The sequence below is a fragment of the Salmo salar genome, chromosome ssa10 (genome assembly GCF_905237065.1).
Source record: "Salmo salar chromosome ssa10, Ssal_v3.1, whole genome shotgun sequence".
Lineage (NCBI taxonomy): Eukaryota > Metazoa > Chordata > Actinopteri > Salmoniformes > Salmonidae > Salmo > Salmo salar.
Window position 1 is genome coordinate 112813403 of NC_059451.1, and position 17802 is coordinate 112831204.

The 17802-nt window shown below is 42.5% G+C and overlaps 1 protein-coding gene across 1 annotated transcript in view; it reads right to left on the reverse strand.

Moving 5' to 3' along the window:
- Window positions 1-17802, reverse strand: part of tmtc3 (transmembrane O-mannosyltransferase targeting cadherins 3) — a 140660-nt gene that overhangs the window by 47835 nt on the left and 75023 nt on the right. Inside the window, exon 7 of the mRNA XM_014125664.2 lies at window positions 11967-12219. Coding sequence (XP_013981139.1) covers window positions 11967-12219 — 253 coding nt within the window. The remainder of the gene's footprint in view (window positions 1-11966; window positions 12220-17802) is intronic.

Genomic DNA, 17802 nt, shown 5'->3' on the forward strand with positions numbered 1-17802 from the left:
TACCTTGCATCAAAGTAGCCTATTAGATTTCCTCTCTTTCTAAATCTCAAACTGACATTTTGTCACATAAAACCTCTGGCATTTGTGGTGCCCTTTTGACAAAGGTGTTTTCCCGCTAATTGCATTATGGAACGAACATCATTGCTGTGCTTATAATGTGAAGAAAAAACAGTTAATCAAAATGTTAAGCTAAACGTTTTGATCTGTTGCATCAGACTCATTGCTTTTTAACATACACAATATATATGTGACTCGTTTCAAGAAACTAGGCGAATGTCGCGAGTCACTACTTCACAGGAGAGGCATTTGAAATAAATTTTTTGGGCAGAAATGCCTTCTGGAACATGTGAACTTTTATGTGCTTTAATAACAAACTTGTTTTCCATCCATAGATACGAATAAAATTGTAAAAATTACGAGCCTAATTGGTTTAGCCACAGAAAAATCCAGGAACCATCTCGCTAGCCATGATTGGCTGAGATAATGGATGGGCTGGACGTGACGGGAGATGAGTTTGGATTGGTCTGCCATGTAGCATGCTTCTATTTATAACGTGAGCTGTTCAGTATGTGTTGACAATCCTTTCCACTGCACCGTTTTTGAAAGATATAACAGCCATCGAGAACCACTTTTCTCAACAACAATTCCCTGAATTTAGCAGGCGCTGATATCAACAGATCAGTTGGAAGATGTGATGGGCCACCTTCTGTACACGTCACAGTCAGTGTGAACCGGAGTGACTTGACATATAGGACATATAGTTGGCCAAACAAGATGTAGCTCCAACAAAACAGAGTTAAATGTTCCAGTCTGCCGTGAAGTGTTCATCCATGTATACGGGTAAGAGTCTATCTACATATTCTGATATAACTTTCTAATTTAGTCAGAAAGTCATTTTATTGTAAGTTAAAGTGTACTGTTAGTTAGCTGCAAACGTTAGCTTGCTGGCTCTCGAGCTAACGTTACTTGAATGATCTCTGTACTAATATTATTTGAATCAGAAATCCATTTCCATTGCTCCTTATAGCCTAATGTTAGCAAGTTAACATTGAACCTAGTTGGTTAGCTTTAGCTACCTGCAGATTCATACTACAGCTATGACAATGTTTGTATTGGTAGTAGTATGAGTTGGGATTATGCCAGTTCATTGTTTAGCTAGCTAGCTACATGTCTAAACAAAAGACTCCAATTCGGCCCTATTATTACATGACCCATCTAATTAGCCAGGTGTTTCTGTGTACATGTCTAGACAATAGTGACCCATCCACTTAGCTAGATGTGGCTGGGGGTGATTACAGCCATCTATTGTATTTCATGAACATGTGTACATGTCTAGACAATAGTGACCCATCCACCTAGCTACATGTGGCTGGTGGTGGTTGTAGGATTTCCTTCACATGACCCATCAATTTAGACAAGTGTGTCTGGTAAGCGTCAGCTAATAATGATAAAATATTAATGATACAATATTTTTATCTGGACACTTTCTGTTTTTTGATATTGCTACTATGCAAGTAACCACTTCACTGTACTGTTTACACCCTCTGTATCCTGTCCATGTGACAAACTTAGATTTTATTTGAGCACACAGACATGGAATCTCCATAGTTGGTAGAGCATGGTGTTTGCAACGCCAGAGTTGTGGGTTCGATTCCCACGGGGGGCCAAGTACGAAACAAAAAAAACAAAAAAATGTATGAAATGAAATGTATGCATTCACTACTGTAAGTCGCTCTGGATAAGAGTGTCTGCTAAATGACTAAAATGGAGTAGAATGGCTTTACAGAAGAGCTTAATGACTTTCAATGTGGCACCATCATAGGATGCCACCTTTCCAGGTCAGTTCGTCAAATTTCTGCCCTGCAAGAGCTGTCCCAGTAAACTGTAAGTGCTGTTATTGTAAGTGGATACATCTAGGAGCAACAACGGCTCAGCCGTAAAGTGGTAGGCCACACAAGCTCACAGAATGGGGCCGCCGAATGCTGAAGCCTGTAAAAAAACATCTGTCCTTGGTTGTAACACTCACTACCGAGTCCCAATCTGCCCCCGGAAGCAAAGTCAGAAAATAACAGTTTGTTGGAAGCTTCATGAAATGGGTTTCATGGCGGAGCAGCCTAAGATCACTGTACGCAATGCCAAGCATCTGCTGGAGTGGAGTAAAGCTCACCGACATTGGACTCTGGAACAGTGGAAACGCGTTCTCTGGAGTGATGAATCACACTTCACCATCTGTCAGTCTGATGGCCTAATCTGAGTTCAACAGATGCCAGGTGAACGCTACCTGCCCAAATGCATAGTGCCAACTGTAAAGTTTAGTGGGAGGAGGAATAATGGTCTGGGGCTGTTTTTTATAGTTAAGACCCTTAGTTCCAGTGACGGAACATTACATTTACGTCATTTTGGTGCATTCACCTTATGATATCCAGTGGAACAACCACTTTACAATAGTACATCTATATCTTTTTTTTTTTTGGGGGGGGGGGGTTAGAAGGATTACTTAAAGAGGTGGGGTTTCAGGTGTCTCCGGAAGGTGGTGATTGACTCCGCTGTCCTGGCGTCGTGAGGGAGCTTGTTCCACCATTGGGGTGCCAGAGCAGCGAACAGTTTTGACTGGGCTGAGCGGGAACTGTGCTTCCGCAGAGGTAGGGGGGCCAGCAGGCCAGAGGTGGATGAACGCAGTGCCCTTCTTTGGGTGTAGGGACTGATCAGAGCCTGAAGGTACGGAGGTGCCGTTCCCCTCACAGCTCTGTAGGCAAGCACCATGGTCTTGTAGCAGATGCGAGCTTCAACTGGAAGCCAGTGGAGTGTGAGGAGGAGCATATAGTGACACTGTAGACGATTCCGTGCTTCCAACTTTGTGGCAACAGTTTGGGGAAGTTCCTTTTTCAGCATGACAATGCCCCGGTGCACAAAGCGAGGTCAATACAGAAATGCTATTTCGAGGTCTATGTGGACGAACTTGACTTGCCTGCACAGAGCCCTGACCTCAACCCCATCAAACACCTTTGGGATGAATTGGAACGCCGACTGCGAGCCAGGCCTAATCGCCCAACATCAGTCGCAGACCTCGCTAATGCTCGTGGCTGAATGGAAGCAAGTCCCCGCAGCAATGTTCCAACATCTAGTGGAAATCCTTCCGAGTGGAGGCTGTTACAGCAGCAAAATGGGGACCAACTCCATATTAATGCCAATGATTTTGGAATGAGATGTTCGACGAGCAGGTGTCCACAGACTTTTGGTCATGTAGCGTACTTTTTTTTATGTAGCCTAGGTCTACTGGTTGTCGGAATTTATCTTCCACAGCTGTCCCAGAGCCTGTTTGGAATAAGCTCTTTATTTTCTAAACAAGCTGACCAAACCGATGTAAACTGTTCTACTATGGGGGAAGTAGATTGATATAGGCTAGTGATTTCGCTGTTTGTTACTCGTCTTGTTGGCTGAGGAAAAATATATGTGGACAGTTACTCTAACATCTTCAAAGTGCACATTGGTAAAAAGGACTGCACATGGTTACATCCGCGTCTTGCATGTTCTGTTAATATTGATAACCTAAATGTGATTTCTGTCATTCTGAGCACCGTGGGTAGAAGCCCTAATCAGGTTACGCACCCAATGCATATGGGTCAGGAAGATATCTAAAATGTCAGGTAAATTAAAATGTTGCCGGTCAAATGTCCGGTGCAAAATTTTCCTAACAGAAACCCTACATCAGAACCCCTTTGAGCTAACAGAAAGAAAACACCTTGAGAACCCGCTCTTTCATCAGTTATCAAACTAAATCAATCACTCTCTCTCCGCTATATGGTCCTAGTCGACAATTACCCTGAGTTATCACCCCTTCCTATGTGTTACCGTCATAATATGATATATATAACAAACAGCATGATTGCTTTTGGCAGCACTTCAGAGGGCCCAGGAAGACCGTCGCGGAGGGTGTATGGACCTGCAGACGCCTAGCTAAAAGAAGACACAGGGCCGGGCTGCGTGAAACAACGCAAGGTGTTTTTTGTTATTGTCTGTTTTCACTTGCTCGGGGAGATCCAAGGGCCAAAGTCAACCTGGATGAAAGTGTTTGAAACAGCTACATTACAAAATATGCATTATGTAATATCCATTAACATTAAATTAGAGTTTAACGCAGAATGACTTAGAGCTACACTCCTCATCATGTTGCTGTCATCACAGCAGGTGGCTACAAAGTCAAAATAGATGCCAGGTCCTATAAAAGGTATTTAAGAGCCGAAGTAGACATATAAATAATAACTGCCACATTTGTTTTCTTTTGTTTTTTTGTTAATGTGGCTAATTTTCTTCTCTACCCATTTCACCCCATCATGTTATGTTTCCCTCCTTTTGGAATCAAAATCTTTGTATTGGTGAACAACAAGCTTGAAAATTCCACCAATTTGGAACATTAGTTAAATAACTCTAGTAAGTGTTCCAAATTGAGCAGTCTGTAGTAGCCTAGAATCTACAACACCCCTGGGAACATTGGTGACCCATCATTCAGAGCCCCACCTGTTTTGAGACCCACCTGTTTTGCATGTAATTCTGGCATTATTTGGCATTACATGTCAGTTTAGCAAATGTAAAAAACAAAAATAATCCTTGAGTTAAAAAAGCCTAGCTCAGTGCTATCTGTGGTTGAGGGGCAGTCAGCGAAAGCACAGAGCTTAGGTGTTGTTAATCTTCTCTGGTTGTGCCATGATTGGCTCAGGGTTCTGTCACTCATTGGAACACTAAGTCACTGCAGAATCTACGGGAGAGCTAGGCAGTTCAAGCCCCCCTGGGGTGCTACCATAGATTTACCGTAAATTCCGGACTATAAGCCGCAACTTTTTTCCCAGGTTTTGAACCTCGCGGCTTAAACAATGACACGGCTAATATATAGATTTTTCCCGCTTTCAATGTTTTTTTTTTCTCCAAAAAAACACATTCTGTGACGTGCTCAGTTTTTTGGCGGCATGAAGCTTTCATTAGACCAATGAAATTGCCGAACGAGTTAAGGTCAAACAACTTTTTTGTTTACCGTTTAGATTAAATCGAGCGCTCTCAAACTTCCCATCATTCTGATTACGGTAGTCATTTTGTCACCCTCGTCATGGCAAAGACACAGAAAAATGCATATGAAGCAGCTTTCAAGTTGAAGGCGATTGATCTGGCTGTTGGAAAAGGAAATAGAGCTGCTGCACGGGAGCTTGGTCTTAATGAGTCGATGATAAGACGTTGGAAACCGCAGCGTGAGGAATTGACAACTAAAGCTAATTTTTATTTTTTGTTACAAGCCGTGTTTCGTTAAAGCCTATTTATTTTTGTTACAAGCCGTGTTTCGTTAAAGCCTATTTATTTTTGTTACAAGCCGTGTTTCGTTAAAGCCTGTGTAAAGTTAATTTGTTTCAATGTACCGGTAGGCACCTGCGGCTTATAGACATGTGCGGCTTATTTATGTTCAAAATAACAAAACATTTTTAATTCAGTGGGTGCGGCTTATATTCAGGTGCGCTTAATAGTCCAGAAATTACGGTACAGTAAAAGTGTCTATCCAAGAAAGCTCAAGGTCATTGGCCACAGATAAAATGACATTAAATCATGTTCTCTCCCGTAGCTTTGATTGGACTGATAACCACGTTATCTCTCCCGTAGCTTTGCTGTCAACATCATATTTTCTAAATCTTAGCTAGCAAACTAGATAAGTAGTCATCATGAATGACGTCGACAATCTACTGCCAAAGCTGACCCTCTCATCTTCCTAGATCTATAGGCTGCAGTCGCATCTGAACCATCAGATCCTCTCCACCCTTTTAGGGCTGGGAGGTCTCAGGCTCTGCACACTCTAGAATTGCATCCTACCTGGCAGGCTGCTCTTACCAGGTGATGTGGAGAGGATCTGTGTATGCACCACGTACTCGCAATACTGGTGTCCCTCAGGGCTCGGTTCTTGGCCCTCTCCTCTTTTCTCTATACGCAAAGTCACTTGGCTCCGCCATATCCTCACATGGTCTCTCCTATCATTTCTATGCGGACGACATGCAACTACTTTTCTACCCCTCCCCTTCTGACACCCAGGTGGCGACATGCATCTCTGCGTGCCTGGCAGATATCTCAGCTTGGATGTCAGTCCACCACCTCAAGCTCAACCTAGACAAAAAGGAGCTGTTCTTCCTCCAAAGAACCTTGGCGTGACCCTGGACAACACCCAGTCATTCTCTGCAAATATCAAAGCAGTGACTCGCTCCTGCAGGTTCATTCTCTACAACAACCGTGGGTTGTTGGGTCTTTAACCATGTTTGCCAGTGACAGTCTATTCCCATTCAAATATTTTTTTTAAAACAAAACATTCAGGAATAGACCCATGTAATACCAGTTAATATTGCAAGGGTTGTTTAGTTTGTGCAATGTGCTGTCTGTGTCAGTATAATGTGGATCCTCATGATTGTATTTTCCATCCTTTATAGACCACATAATAGAACACTTCAAAATGGTAGGCTAACCACTGACTCTCAGCCCCTCGCTCTGTCTCTCGACTTAAAGACTAAAGTTAAGGCCTCAACATCTTTCTGAATTTATCTGAACTAAGATTTATTTAAATGTCTTTGCTGTCCATTTCGTGCAGAACGAATAGGCCTACCTTGTCAGAGCTCGTTGGCTTGCACTAGCTTATAACTAGAGCTAAGTGTTAATGACATATGAACAAAAATATTATGAATTTACTGAACATAAATGTAATAAAGTTTGTGTATGGTTCAAAAGTCAAAACTCATGTTGGCATTTGTTATTATAGAAGGAGAATGTGGTTCTTATCTAGTTACACAAATCCACAAGGAATCAGTAGAAACCATATTTATTTAAGCAAGTCCGCTATATCAGCTTTGGGTTTTAAAAAGGCAAGTAAATGAGGCTGAATGAACTGTTTCGCTGCCAGACGAGGCCCCACTGATAGCCAGGTGTAGTGGTGGTAAGGTTTCACTCCATGGTGCTGAAAGGAAAGCTCCACTGTTGGGACAAGCTTTACGTAGGCCCTAACAGTTTGTGGGCACCGTTTTTCACCGCTTTCGTGAATGTAATGTATTGTTTAGTGTTGTGTAGTGTAGTGGCGTCGCTGGTATGCATCTAAAAATATTGGTTGAATTTGACCCACCAAGATTTACATGCTAAAATTGCCACTGCCTGGGAAGAAGGCAGTTGATTACCAGCATCCCTTGCAGACAACACAACAGCTCATTCAAATTTCACACCTTAAAAGGGCTCAGTGGTTTCCCAGACCCAGATTAAGCGCTTTCAAATGGAGATGATCTACTGAAAGTGTCCAGGAGTGCAAGAGTAGCCTTATTAATCTGGGTCCCGGAACCCAGCCCATAAGGGACAATTCAGAGTTCTACGCCTAATTCTATATTAGGATATCGCTGATATTCTAGATTATCATGCAGCCTCAAGTGTAACAAAAACAGACATTTTATGCAATTTCCACTATCATCAGGACAAACATTCTGAGTTTGGCAACAGTGGACTCAAATAGTTTGGAAGACACAATACGAAGAACAGAAACAATCCATCAATATAGCCAAAACAATGTTTCCTGTTGGTCTACAATAAGTAGGCTATGGGGGATTTCTGCAGTGGGGATAAAAAAAATAAAAAAAATTGTAATAATAGACAAACCAAATAGGATCTAAATGTAGTCTCATTATATGCTTAAGCTAGCTGTTTAATATGAGCTATGAGCTTTCTTTCTCTTAGAAATCAGAGTAAACTATTTATTCTACATTATTGTGATTTGTCGTGGTCTTTGCCTCATAGGGAAGGTAAAAGCAACATTGTGAGCAAGTTCACTGACCCGTGTTGATTCACAGAGAGAACACAGTAAGGAAGAAGTCATGGGTCTGTTACTCTGTTACACTGGTTCTATCACTTTCTCTTCTGCGATCTATGGTCAGGCAGAGGATACAGTAGAGCAGATTCAGGGCAGGCATCCACACGGCTGAACTTTCCAGTGCACTCAATCTGCCAAGTTGGGTCATTCAGGAGAGAACAGAAGTGGTGTAAGCCAGGCTGAGGATACGGAGAGATGCCATCTGTTGTGACAAAAGAGTAAAACAACATCCCAGGCTTCTTGGGTATGTTGGACAGAATATGAATTGTCTTGATGTAGGGCCATATCTTGACTTTATAAACACAGAAGGGTTAGGCTGTGTGTAAAGTAGATGGCACAGTGAGTGAAACTCAAGGCCAAGAGGTTATTCACTCTACAAGCAGAACAAGTCGAACTTATTGGCTCAACGTGGGAATTTCCACAGTGATGTTTTGATGTCTTTGTCGTGCCTACATTTAGGCTATGTAATGACCTTTGCAAATGGCTTTGGTGGGTGATTTGTACACAAAATGTCAACCATCTGGATGGTCAGGTTTACAAACAATTAAGGTTACAACTAGGGCTGTGGCGGTCATGAAATTGTGACAGACGGTTATTGTCAAGCAAATAACTGTTAATTGACAAACACGTTTAGCATCTCCTGGCTTCCACGCATAGCCTACAAGCCACTGACGCAGACCTTTGGACTATCTACATTTTAAAAAGTCTAATAAATACATTTAATATTTAGTGGATTTGGCCTACACAATCACAATAAATCCATTATTTATTTTAGACAAGTCTAAATAAACATGATATGAAGAAAATGTAGTCCATTTCAAAAGAACAGAATAGCATACTTTGAGTTGTCCTTATGTTAGGCCCTGATCTGGCTATGACAAATGGCTGTGGGCACACTAGTTAATTTAGAATTCCGTGGAATTATTTTGTATTATTTTATAGTATGAAGAATATAATGGAACATAGCTTGCTAAAATAGAAAGGATATTTTCTCCAAACAATTTCAAAGTAAGTGCACACATGCGCATAGCCGGTTATTTAAAACATGAACATATGCTTTATTCTATGTTGAGCGGTTAACAAAGAAACTGGTCCTCCTATATGCTTCATTTAGAGGTATATATATATGCAACTTTAGTTGTGATACAAACTTTGGGCTATATGTTTGGATTTTTAATACATTCTAAGGCTGCATGATGGGACTCTAATGATGATTTGAAAAAAGTCGCAAGCTGCACACACTTCAGTCTCATTCACAATTTGACAAGCACTTGATAATATTCTCACCAGGTCTTGAATTTTCCCAGCGGCACCCCCTTGTGTAGCCGTAATGCCCCATAAAACAATCCATGCCTTTTGCGGCCAAAGTGGGTGTTGTGCCCGTCGGCTGAATATAATAATTATAATTCCCGGCTGCTGTACACCGAAGCACTTCGCACTCACATGGCTCTCTCAGATGTAGCCAATGCCCGTCACGTGATCGGGTCCTTCTCACAGGCATTTCAGCTAATAAGTAGGCTTCAAGTGAATGAAGACAGACACACCGGGGACGCTACTGCGCATAATTGAAGATGTTAGAGCTGTCCACATTTATCCTACTTTTAGTCAGCCAACAAGATGAGTAGGCTTAACGAACAGCAAAAGCACTGTCCTATTATCAATCTACTATCCCCCATAGTAAAAAAGTTGACCTATTCCTTCGGTGCAATAAATAAATATTCCAAACACTCTGGGACCGTTGTGGGATGCAATAGATCCCAAATTAATACAACCACTAGCATAAAAAAAAGTTTAAAAGCAATGAGGCTGATGCAACAGATCAGAACTTTAAGCTTAAAATGTTAAACTATTAGCCTATTTCCGGGTTGGCGCCCCCCCTTGGGTTGTGCCGTGGCGGAGATCTTTGTGGGCTATACTCGGCCTTGTCTCAGGATGGTAAGTTGGTGGTTGAAGATATCCCTCTAGTGGTGTAGGGGCTGTGCTTTGGCAAAGTGGGTGGGGTTATATCCTGCCTGTTTGGCCCTGTCTGGGAGTATCGTCAGACGGGGCCACAGTGTCTCCCGACCCCTCCTGTCTCAGCCTCCAGTATTTATGCTGCAGTAGTTTGTGTGTCGGGGGGCTAGGGTCAGTCTGTTGCATCTGGAGAATTTCTCCTGTCTTATCCGGTGTCCTGTGTGAATTTAAGTATGCTCTCTCCAATTCTCTCTTTTTCTCTCTTGGAGGACCTGAGCCCTAGGACCATGCCTCAGGAATACCTGGCCTGATGACTCCTTGCTGTCCCCAGTCCACCTGGCCGTGCTGCTGCTCCAGTTTCAACTGTTCTGCCTGTGGCTATGGAACCCTGACCTATTCACCGGTCGTGCTACCTGTCCCAGACCTGCTGTTTTCAACTCTCTAGAGACAGCAGGAGCGGTAGAGATACTCTGAATGATCGGCTATGAAAAGCCAACTGACATTTACTCCTGAGGTGCTGACCTGTTGCACCCTCGACAACCACTGTGATTATTATTATTTGACCCTGCTGGTCATCTATGAACATTTGAACATCTTTGCCATGTTCTGTTATAATATCCACCTGGCACAGCCAGAAGAGGACTGGCCACCCCTCACAGCCTGGTTCCTCTCTAGGTTTCTTCCTAGGTTCTGGCCTTTCTAGGGAGTTTTTACTAGCCACCGTGCTTATACACCTGCATTGCTTGCTGTTTTGGGTTTTAGGCTGGGTTTCTGTACAGCACTTTGTGACATCAGCTGATGTAAGGGCTTTATAAATAAATTTGATTTGATTCTTCACATTATAAGTGCAGCAATACACACAGGGCAGTAGGCTATAAGTGCAAATGTTCCAAAATGCAATCAATTAGCGGGAAAACACTTCTCGAAAGTGACGCTAAATGTGATTATGCATGTAATGCTTTATTATAAAGGTGAATTTTTAATGGTGGAAATTATCTTCCCCAAACTTGAAACTCATTCATAGTATGCCAGTTAGGTACCGGTTATTAAGCAAATTAATATGCTTTCATTTTAAGAAGTTATTTGGCCACTTTGGTTGTGATACAAACCTAATCAAAACATATAGGCCTATGGGCTAGGCTACATGAGGTGTGCGACTACGATTTCAAAAAGTCACAAAAAAAGGCATGTGCGGTTCCTTGACTTACTGCACAAGCTGGGTATCATTCAAGGGATAGGCTAATATTGTCACCCATCAGACTCTAGATGTAATGTAATCTACTCTAGATGTAATGTTCTTTACATACAGTGCACAAAATAATATATGTGTGAAATTAGTTTTGATTTAGAATGGACCATGATCATGCACCTGTCGAGGTATAGGGGTATTGTTGGAAAAAATACATGTATTTAAACAGTGAAAGGAGGACGCTTTTAACGTGGTTAATTTTCATGCCAGCCAGGTAGGCTATACTCCTGTTGTAAAGACAAGCAATGTGCTTAATATTAGGAAAGTTGAATAAATAAATAAATAAATAAATAAATAAATATAGTAGGACTAGCCTATAGAAAGCAGATGGGATCCTCCTCTTTTTAATAGAGGCCATCACTCTGTTTTCTCCCGCAATTGCGTAGCATATAGAAAGGTTTCACAAAATGGGCTCATGGGCACTAATGAACTGTTTGATTAGATTTCAGTACATTTGCATTGACGTCAGAGTGATTAGAGGGACAATAGAGTGCTGAGTACCAGGCAGTTAGAAAGTTTGGTTGGCTACTAATGATCAGCAGCATCAGAGCTTGGAGAAGCCTAATTACGTGACTAAACAGTCATGTGGAATTTGAATGCCGTCATGACCGCTGGTGTGGAGGTAATACGGTAAGCTGTAACAGCCCTAGTTACAACTGGTAACTTCAGGTCAGAAACAAACCGTACTAGTGCAGAAAAATTCCACACTACAGATAATAATTTCGATGACAGCTGCCAAAGGCACATTGGACAACGCAACGTGTAAGAGCAAGAGAAGAAAAATATATGTATTATGATCTGGCAAAACCACAACCACCAATAAAAAAGGCAGCGAGATTCACTTATGCACTGTATGACAAGTCTTTATAAACCACAAACTCTCACTCCACTAACCATGAGGACGGTCTTGGCGGAGGAGTGTGAGTGGCGGAGGCTGTGGAAGGCCAGCAGGCCCAGCAGGCTATAGAAGGCCAGGGTGGCCAGGTTCCTCAGGTCTAGAGGGCTTTCCACCAGAGGAATGGTCCCCATGGTCCAATCACAGCAGAGCTCCGAGGGGTTCAGAAGGAGCCAGGCATTCAATGGCAGCAGGTAGTTGAAGGTCAGCTGCCGGGCCGGAGTCGGGCTGACAGCCGCGGGGTTGTCAAACCTGGAGAAGAGAGGGGAGATGGAGGGGTAATGATGTTAGGGACCATATAGGATGGAATCACAAGCTCGAATATAAAATAAATAATATCTGCTTGCCTAAATGTCCATGTTCTACTTCTGGTCCTTGTTAAAGGTAACAATCCTTAGTGGAAGTGCCTACTATTAGGCACATTATTCGTCAATTGTGGGAAATTATGAATAAAAAATGTAGTACAACCGAGGCGAAAGGGTTATACATGCTAATGGCTGCTAATCTGGTTTTGTCCTGTAAGTGGCACTTCGTGCTCGTGTCAAGGAATGGGACCCAGCTTCTTAAGGGCCCTAGGATCCATGTGTACAGGTGTGGTCTGCCAGCCAAAAGGACGACAAACCTACATGGGATGGGGGGAGGTTTTTGTGGGAGGGAAATTGGAGGACAACTTAGAGCCAGCTGGAGCTACAGTATGCTTAGCAGGGCATCTATCAAGGTACAGCTACGTGGATAATGGAAAGGTGTTGATTCTGGTGGTACTGGTAGATATGAATAAGTATCTCAAATTAGTGGCAAGGATAGTGGTAAGTACACTACATGACCAAAAGTATGTGGACACCTGTTCGAACATCTCATTCCAAAATCATGGGCATTAATACAGAGTTGGCCCCCCCTTTGCTGCTATAACAGCATCCGCTTTTCTGGGAAGGCTTTCCACTAGATGTTGGAACATTGCTTCCATTCAGCCACAAGAGCATTAGTGAGTTTGGGCACTGATGTGGGGCAATTAAGCCTGGCTCGCAGTCCGAGTTTCAATTTATCCCAAAGGCGTTCAATGGGGTTGAGGTCAGGGCTCTGTACAGGCCAGTCAAGTTCTTACACACCAATCTAAAACCATTTCTGTATGGACCTTGCTTTGTGCACAGAACTAAGGGGCTTAGCCCGAATCATGAAAAACAGCCCCAAACCATTATTCCTCCTCCATCAAACTTCACAGTTGGCACTGTGCATTCGGGCAGGTCGCGTTCTCCTGGCATCCGCCAAACCCAGATTAGTCCGTTGGACTGTCAGATGGTGAAGCGTGATTCATCACTCCAGAGAACACATTTCCACTGCTTCAGAGTCCAATACACACCCTTACACCACTCCAGCCGACTCTTGGCATTGTACATAGTGATCTTAGGCTGCTCCTGTTCTAGTGCTGACGTTGCTTCCAGAGGCAGTTTGGAACTCGGTAGTGAGTGTTGCAACTGAGGACAGACGATTTTTACACGCTACGCGCTTCAGCATATGGCGGTCCCGTTCTGTGAACTTGTGTGGCCTAACACTTCGCGGCTGAGCCGTTGTTGCTCCTAGACCGTTCCACTTCCCAATAACAGCACTTACAATTGACCGGGGCAGCTCAGCAGGGCAGAAATTTGACGAACTGACTTGTTGGAAAGGTGGCATCCTATTACGGTGCCACATTGAAAGGCACTGAGCTTTTCAGTAAGGCCATTCTACTGCCAATGTTTGTCTATGAACATTGCATGGCTGTGTGCTCGATTTTATATCTGTCAGCAACGGGTATGGCTGAAATAGTCGAATCCACTAATTTGAAGGGGTGTCCGCATACTTTTGTATATATAATGTATCTCAAAATATGACCCATCATGATAACTGGGGAACTGAGTATAGCTAGCGATAATTCCAATGGTTTGGCTGACAATAGGAAAAGAGCAGTTTTTACATGGCTAAAGGAAAAGGATTACCATAGTTATTGTTTACAGGAAACTCATTAAATATATTCTGACAAAATGGCGTGGGAAAAAGAGTGGGATGTTATGATCCTATTAAAAAACAACAGATCTTGACGTTCAATCAGTTTAAATAGATCCTCAAGAAAGATGGATTGCAATGAATATACTGATGATAAAGTGATATGGCTCCTAAATGTATATGCATTTAATATTGACGATCCAAACTTCTTTGAAAATATTTATAATAATCTAATTAGCCTCCAAGATACAGACACCTATTATAATTGTTGGGGACTACAACACAGTTTTAAGTATGTCAATGAACAGTAAAGGCAATCATACTACCAACTATCACCCTCTGGCGCTCAGAGATTCTGAATATTATGGACACGTTGGAATTGACTGATATTTGGAGGCTTAAAAACCCAGATCTCGTAAAATATAATTGGAGGAGACTTAATCAAGCTAGTGAGATTGATTATTTTCTCATATCATTTCTATGGTGGCAAAAGTGAAAAAAAGTATTAATTGAGGATCGAATGCAAATAATATCATCAAATTATACCCCTCCATATAACCTTGACAGACTTTCAACTCGGAAGGGGCATTAGTTAAATTTCTAAGGTTTATTGACTGACAGTACTTCCTTGGCAAAAACTAAAGAATTCATATAACTTTTTCTTGCACAATACAGGTTCAGCAGACCCACTTATCACATGGTATGCCTTTAAATGGGCCTTTAGAGGCAATTCAGTTACATTTCCATAGCAAAAACGGTATCGGTCAATGTAGACAAGACAACCGAAATAGAAAATCTAACATTACAAAAAGCAAAACAATAGGAATTTATTGAGGAAAGATAGGGTTTCACTCATCTAAAACCAGCAAATTAGATGAAGTTTTTCCTAAACCTTTAATATAGAAACGCAACCTTTAATAACCTAACGCAACCAAAAATAACCTGCACCACGCAACAATTTCAACGACTTTACTGAATTACAGTTCATATAAGGAAATCAGTCAATTTAAATAAATAAATGGGTCCCTAATCTATGGATTTCACGACTGGGGAGGGGCGTGCTGACTGCAGGAATGTCCACCAGAGCTGTTGCCAGAGAATTTTATGTTAATTTCTCTACCCTAAGCCGCCTCCCTTGTTTTTGAGAATTTAGCAACATGTCCAACCGGCCTCACAACCGCAGACCATGTGTAATCATGCCAGCCCAGGACCATCCAACTTCTTCACCTGTGGGATCATCTGACAGCTGATAAAACTGAGGCGTATTTCTGTCTGTAATGAAGCCCTTTTGGGGGGGAAAAACTCATTGTGATTGGCTGGGGCTGGCTCCCCAGTGGGTGGGCCTGTGTAACAGTATACCTTCCGTCCCTCTCCTCGCACCAACCTGGGCTCAAACCAGGGACCCTCTGCACACAACAACTGACACCCACGAAGCATCGTTACCCATCGCGCCACAAAAGCCGCGGCCCTTGCAGAGCAAGGGGAACAACTAATTCAGGTCTCGGAGCGAATGACGTCACCCGATAGAAACGCTATTAGCGCGCACCACCGCTAACTAACTAGCCATTTCACATCGGTTACACCTGGCTCCCAAGTGGGTGTGCCTATGCCCTTCCAGGACTAGCCATGGCTGCCAATTACATGCTCCCTCAAAAGTTGAGACATCTGTGGCATTGTGTTGTGTGACAAAACTGCACATTTTAGAGTGGCCTTTTATTGTTCCCAACAAAATTGTCCCCGGCACCTGTGTAATGATCATGCTGCTTAATCAGCTTCTTAATATGCCACACCTGTCAGGTGGATGGATTATCTTGGCAAAGAAGAAATGCTCACTCACAAGGATGTAAACAAATTTGTGCACAAAATTGGAGAGAATTAAGCTTTGGAACATTTCTGGGATCTTTTATTTCAGCTTATGAAATATGGGACCGACACTTTACATGTTGCATTTATATTGTTGTTCAGTATAGTTCCAAACGATGGACAAATCCTTATCTCACCAAAGGATATTTTAAACAAATGTTCTCGTCAAGTTGACCTTGGTCAGTCAATAGTCTGCTCTTCCCTCTGTATCAGGCTCGACTGTTAACCCGTCAACTTCTAGTGAATCGTTATTTTTATTTAAACAATTTACTACCTGTGATGTGCTAGATGCCTTGCTCAAGATTGATGTAAAACAAATCCACTGGGGCTGATATGTTTCATCTATTTGTGATGCAGCTCTCTGCCCCAGATTGCTGAATCATTAACACTTTTTTTTTAACCTGACATGTATATCTGGTACTATGCCCAAGGTTCTGAAGGCGGCCCCTGTAATAAAGATAATCTAACGTTTTACCTAATGATATATAAGGAGGGCATTTGCACAACATGTTTCACAACAGCACACAACAAAACTCCAGAGACATATTGAGCAACCAACTGATACCAATCACGACCACACCCAGAGACTGATGGCGGACTAAGCATTCACACAAAAATGTCAAGACATGAAAGCATCCTAGCCACACGAACTGACCACTGGTGTAAAGAACAACATTCCATGAATATCGCAAGCACCCAGACACGAATTACCAGAAATACACACACACTTGGGTGTGTTGGACTCCGAGGACAAAGGACACTGCCAAGGGCCAATGGGAAGTCGACACCACCTGGAGAATGGACCGTCCCTCCACTCATCGACCAGTCAGGAGAGCGGACCTACTAGACTCAACGTCAACACACTGTCATTTCATTGTATAAATTAGATGCACACTATGTTTCGGGGCTCTCTTCTGCTAGTTCCCTATGAGCTAAACGAAGGAGTCCGTGCATGCTTTGCCAAATATCTTTGTCTCATAATAAACTGCCTTACTATAAACTGAATCACCCGGTCCAACGTCTTGACTTGGTCTCCTTCTCAAATAACTAATCATCAACAGAATTGGTAGCAGAGGATGGTTTCAAACTCCTGAATTCGGTCCATTAAAGGTTGATGTGAGAAGAGACAAGTCCAGGACAATCTTGTAAGGACGGGTGACCTGTCCGCAGGAGTCATCGGCGATTCTGCTTGCCCCGGGAAACTGATCAACGAGCTCGATTAAAAAAAAGGTAAGCAGAGCCTGTTAAAACAAAATCTGCATATTGTATTATAGTCTTTATCCAAAATTTGATCAGTAGTACTGGGCGTGAGTATGAATTACTGTTAATATTATATAAAATTGTATAAACAAATGTTAAGGCTGAGTACAAGGATATTTGCTGTTATAGGCCTAAAAATGTATCCGTGAGTTTCTGTCCAACCAAAGTGGCGTTTGGTTTGGACATTAATACATAGTCGGGTACATGGGATATTGCATTCCGTGAGATTGGGACGGACTGAAGTGACTCTCAGTCCGGAGCATCAATACATAGTCGGGTGCATATAAATTAACCCAGAGATATCCGTGAGATTGGGGCTAACTGAAGTGGTCATCAGTTAGGAGCACCAATATATAGTCGGATAATTAGTTAGGTCAAGTTGCATCGGTACACTGGGACTAGTCGAAATGGCGCTCGACTAGGCGCATCAGTAAAACTGGGATTGATCACGATTAGAACCGAGTAGCGTCAGTAAACTGGGATCGGTATAACTACTCAAGTAGAGTTAGTAAACTGGGATTGGTAAAACGTATCTGTGAGTTTCTGTCCGGCTGAAGTGGCGTTTAGTTGGAGACATTAATATACAGTCAGATACATTGGAATAGTGCATTCCGTGAAATTGGGGCGGACTGAAGTGACTCTCAGTCCGGAGCGTCAATACACAGTCGGGTGCATAGAAAATTTAACCTGGAAATATCCGTGAGATTGGGACAACTGAAGTAGTCATCAGTT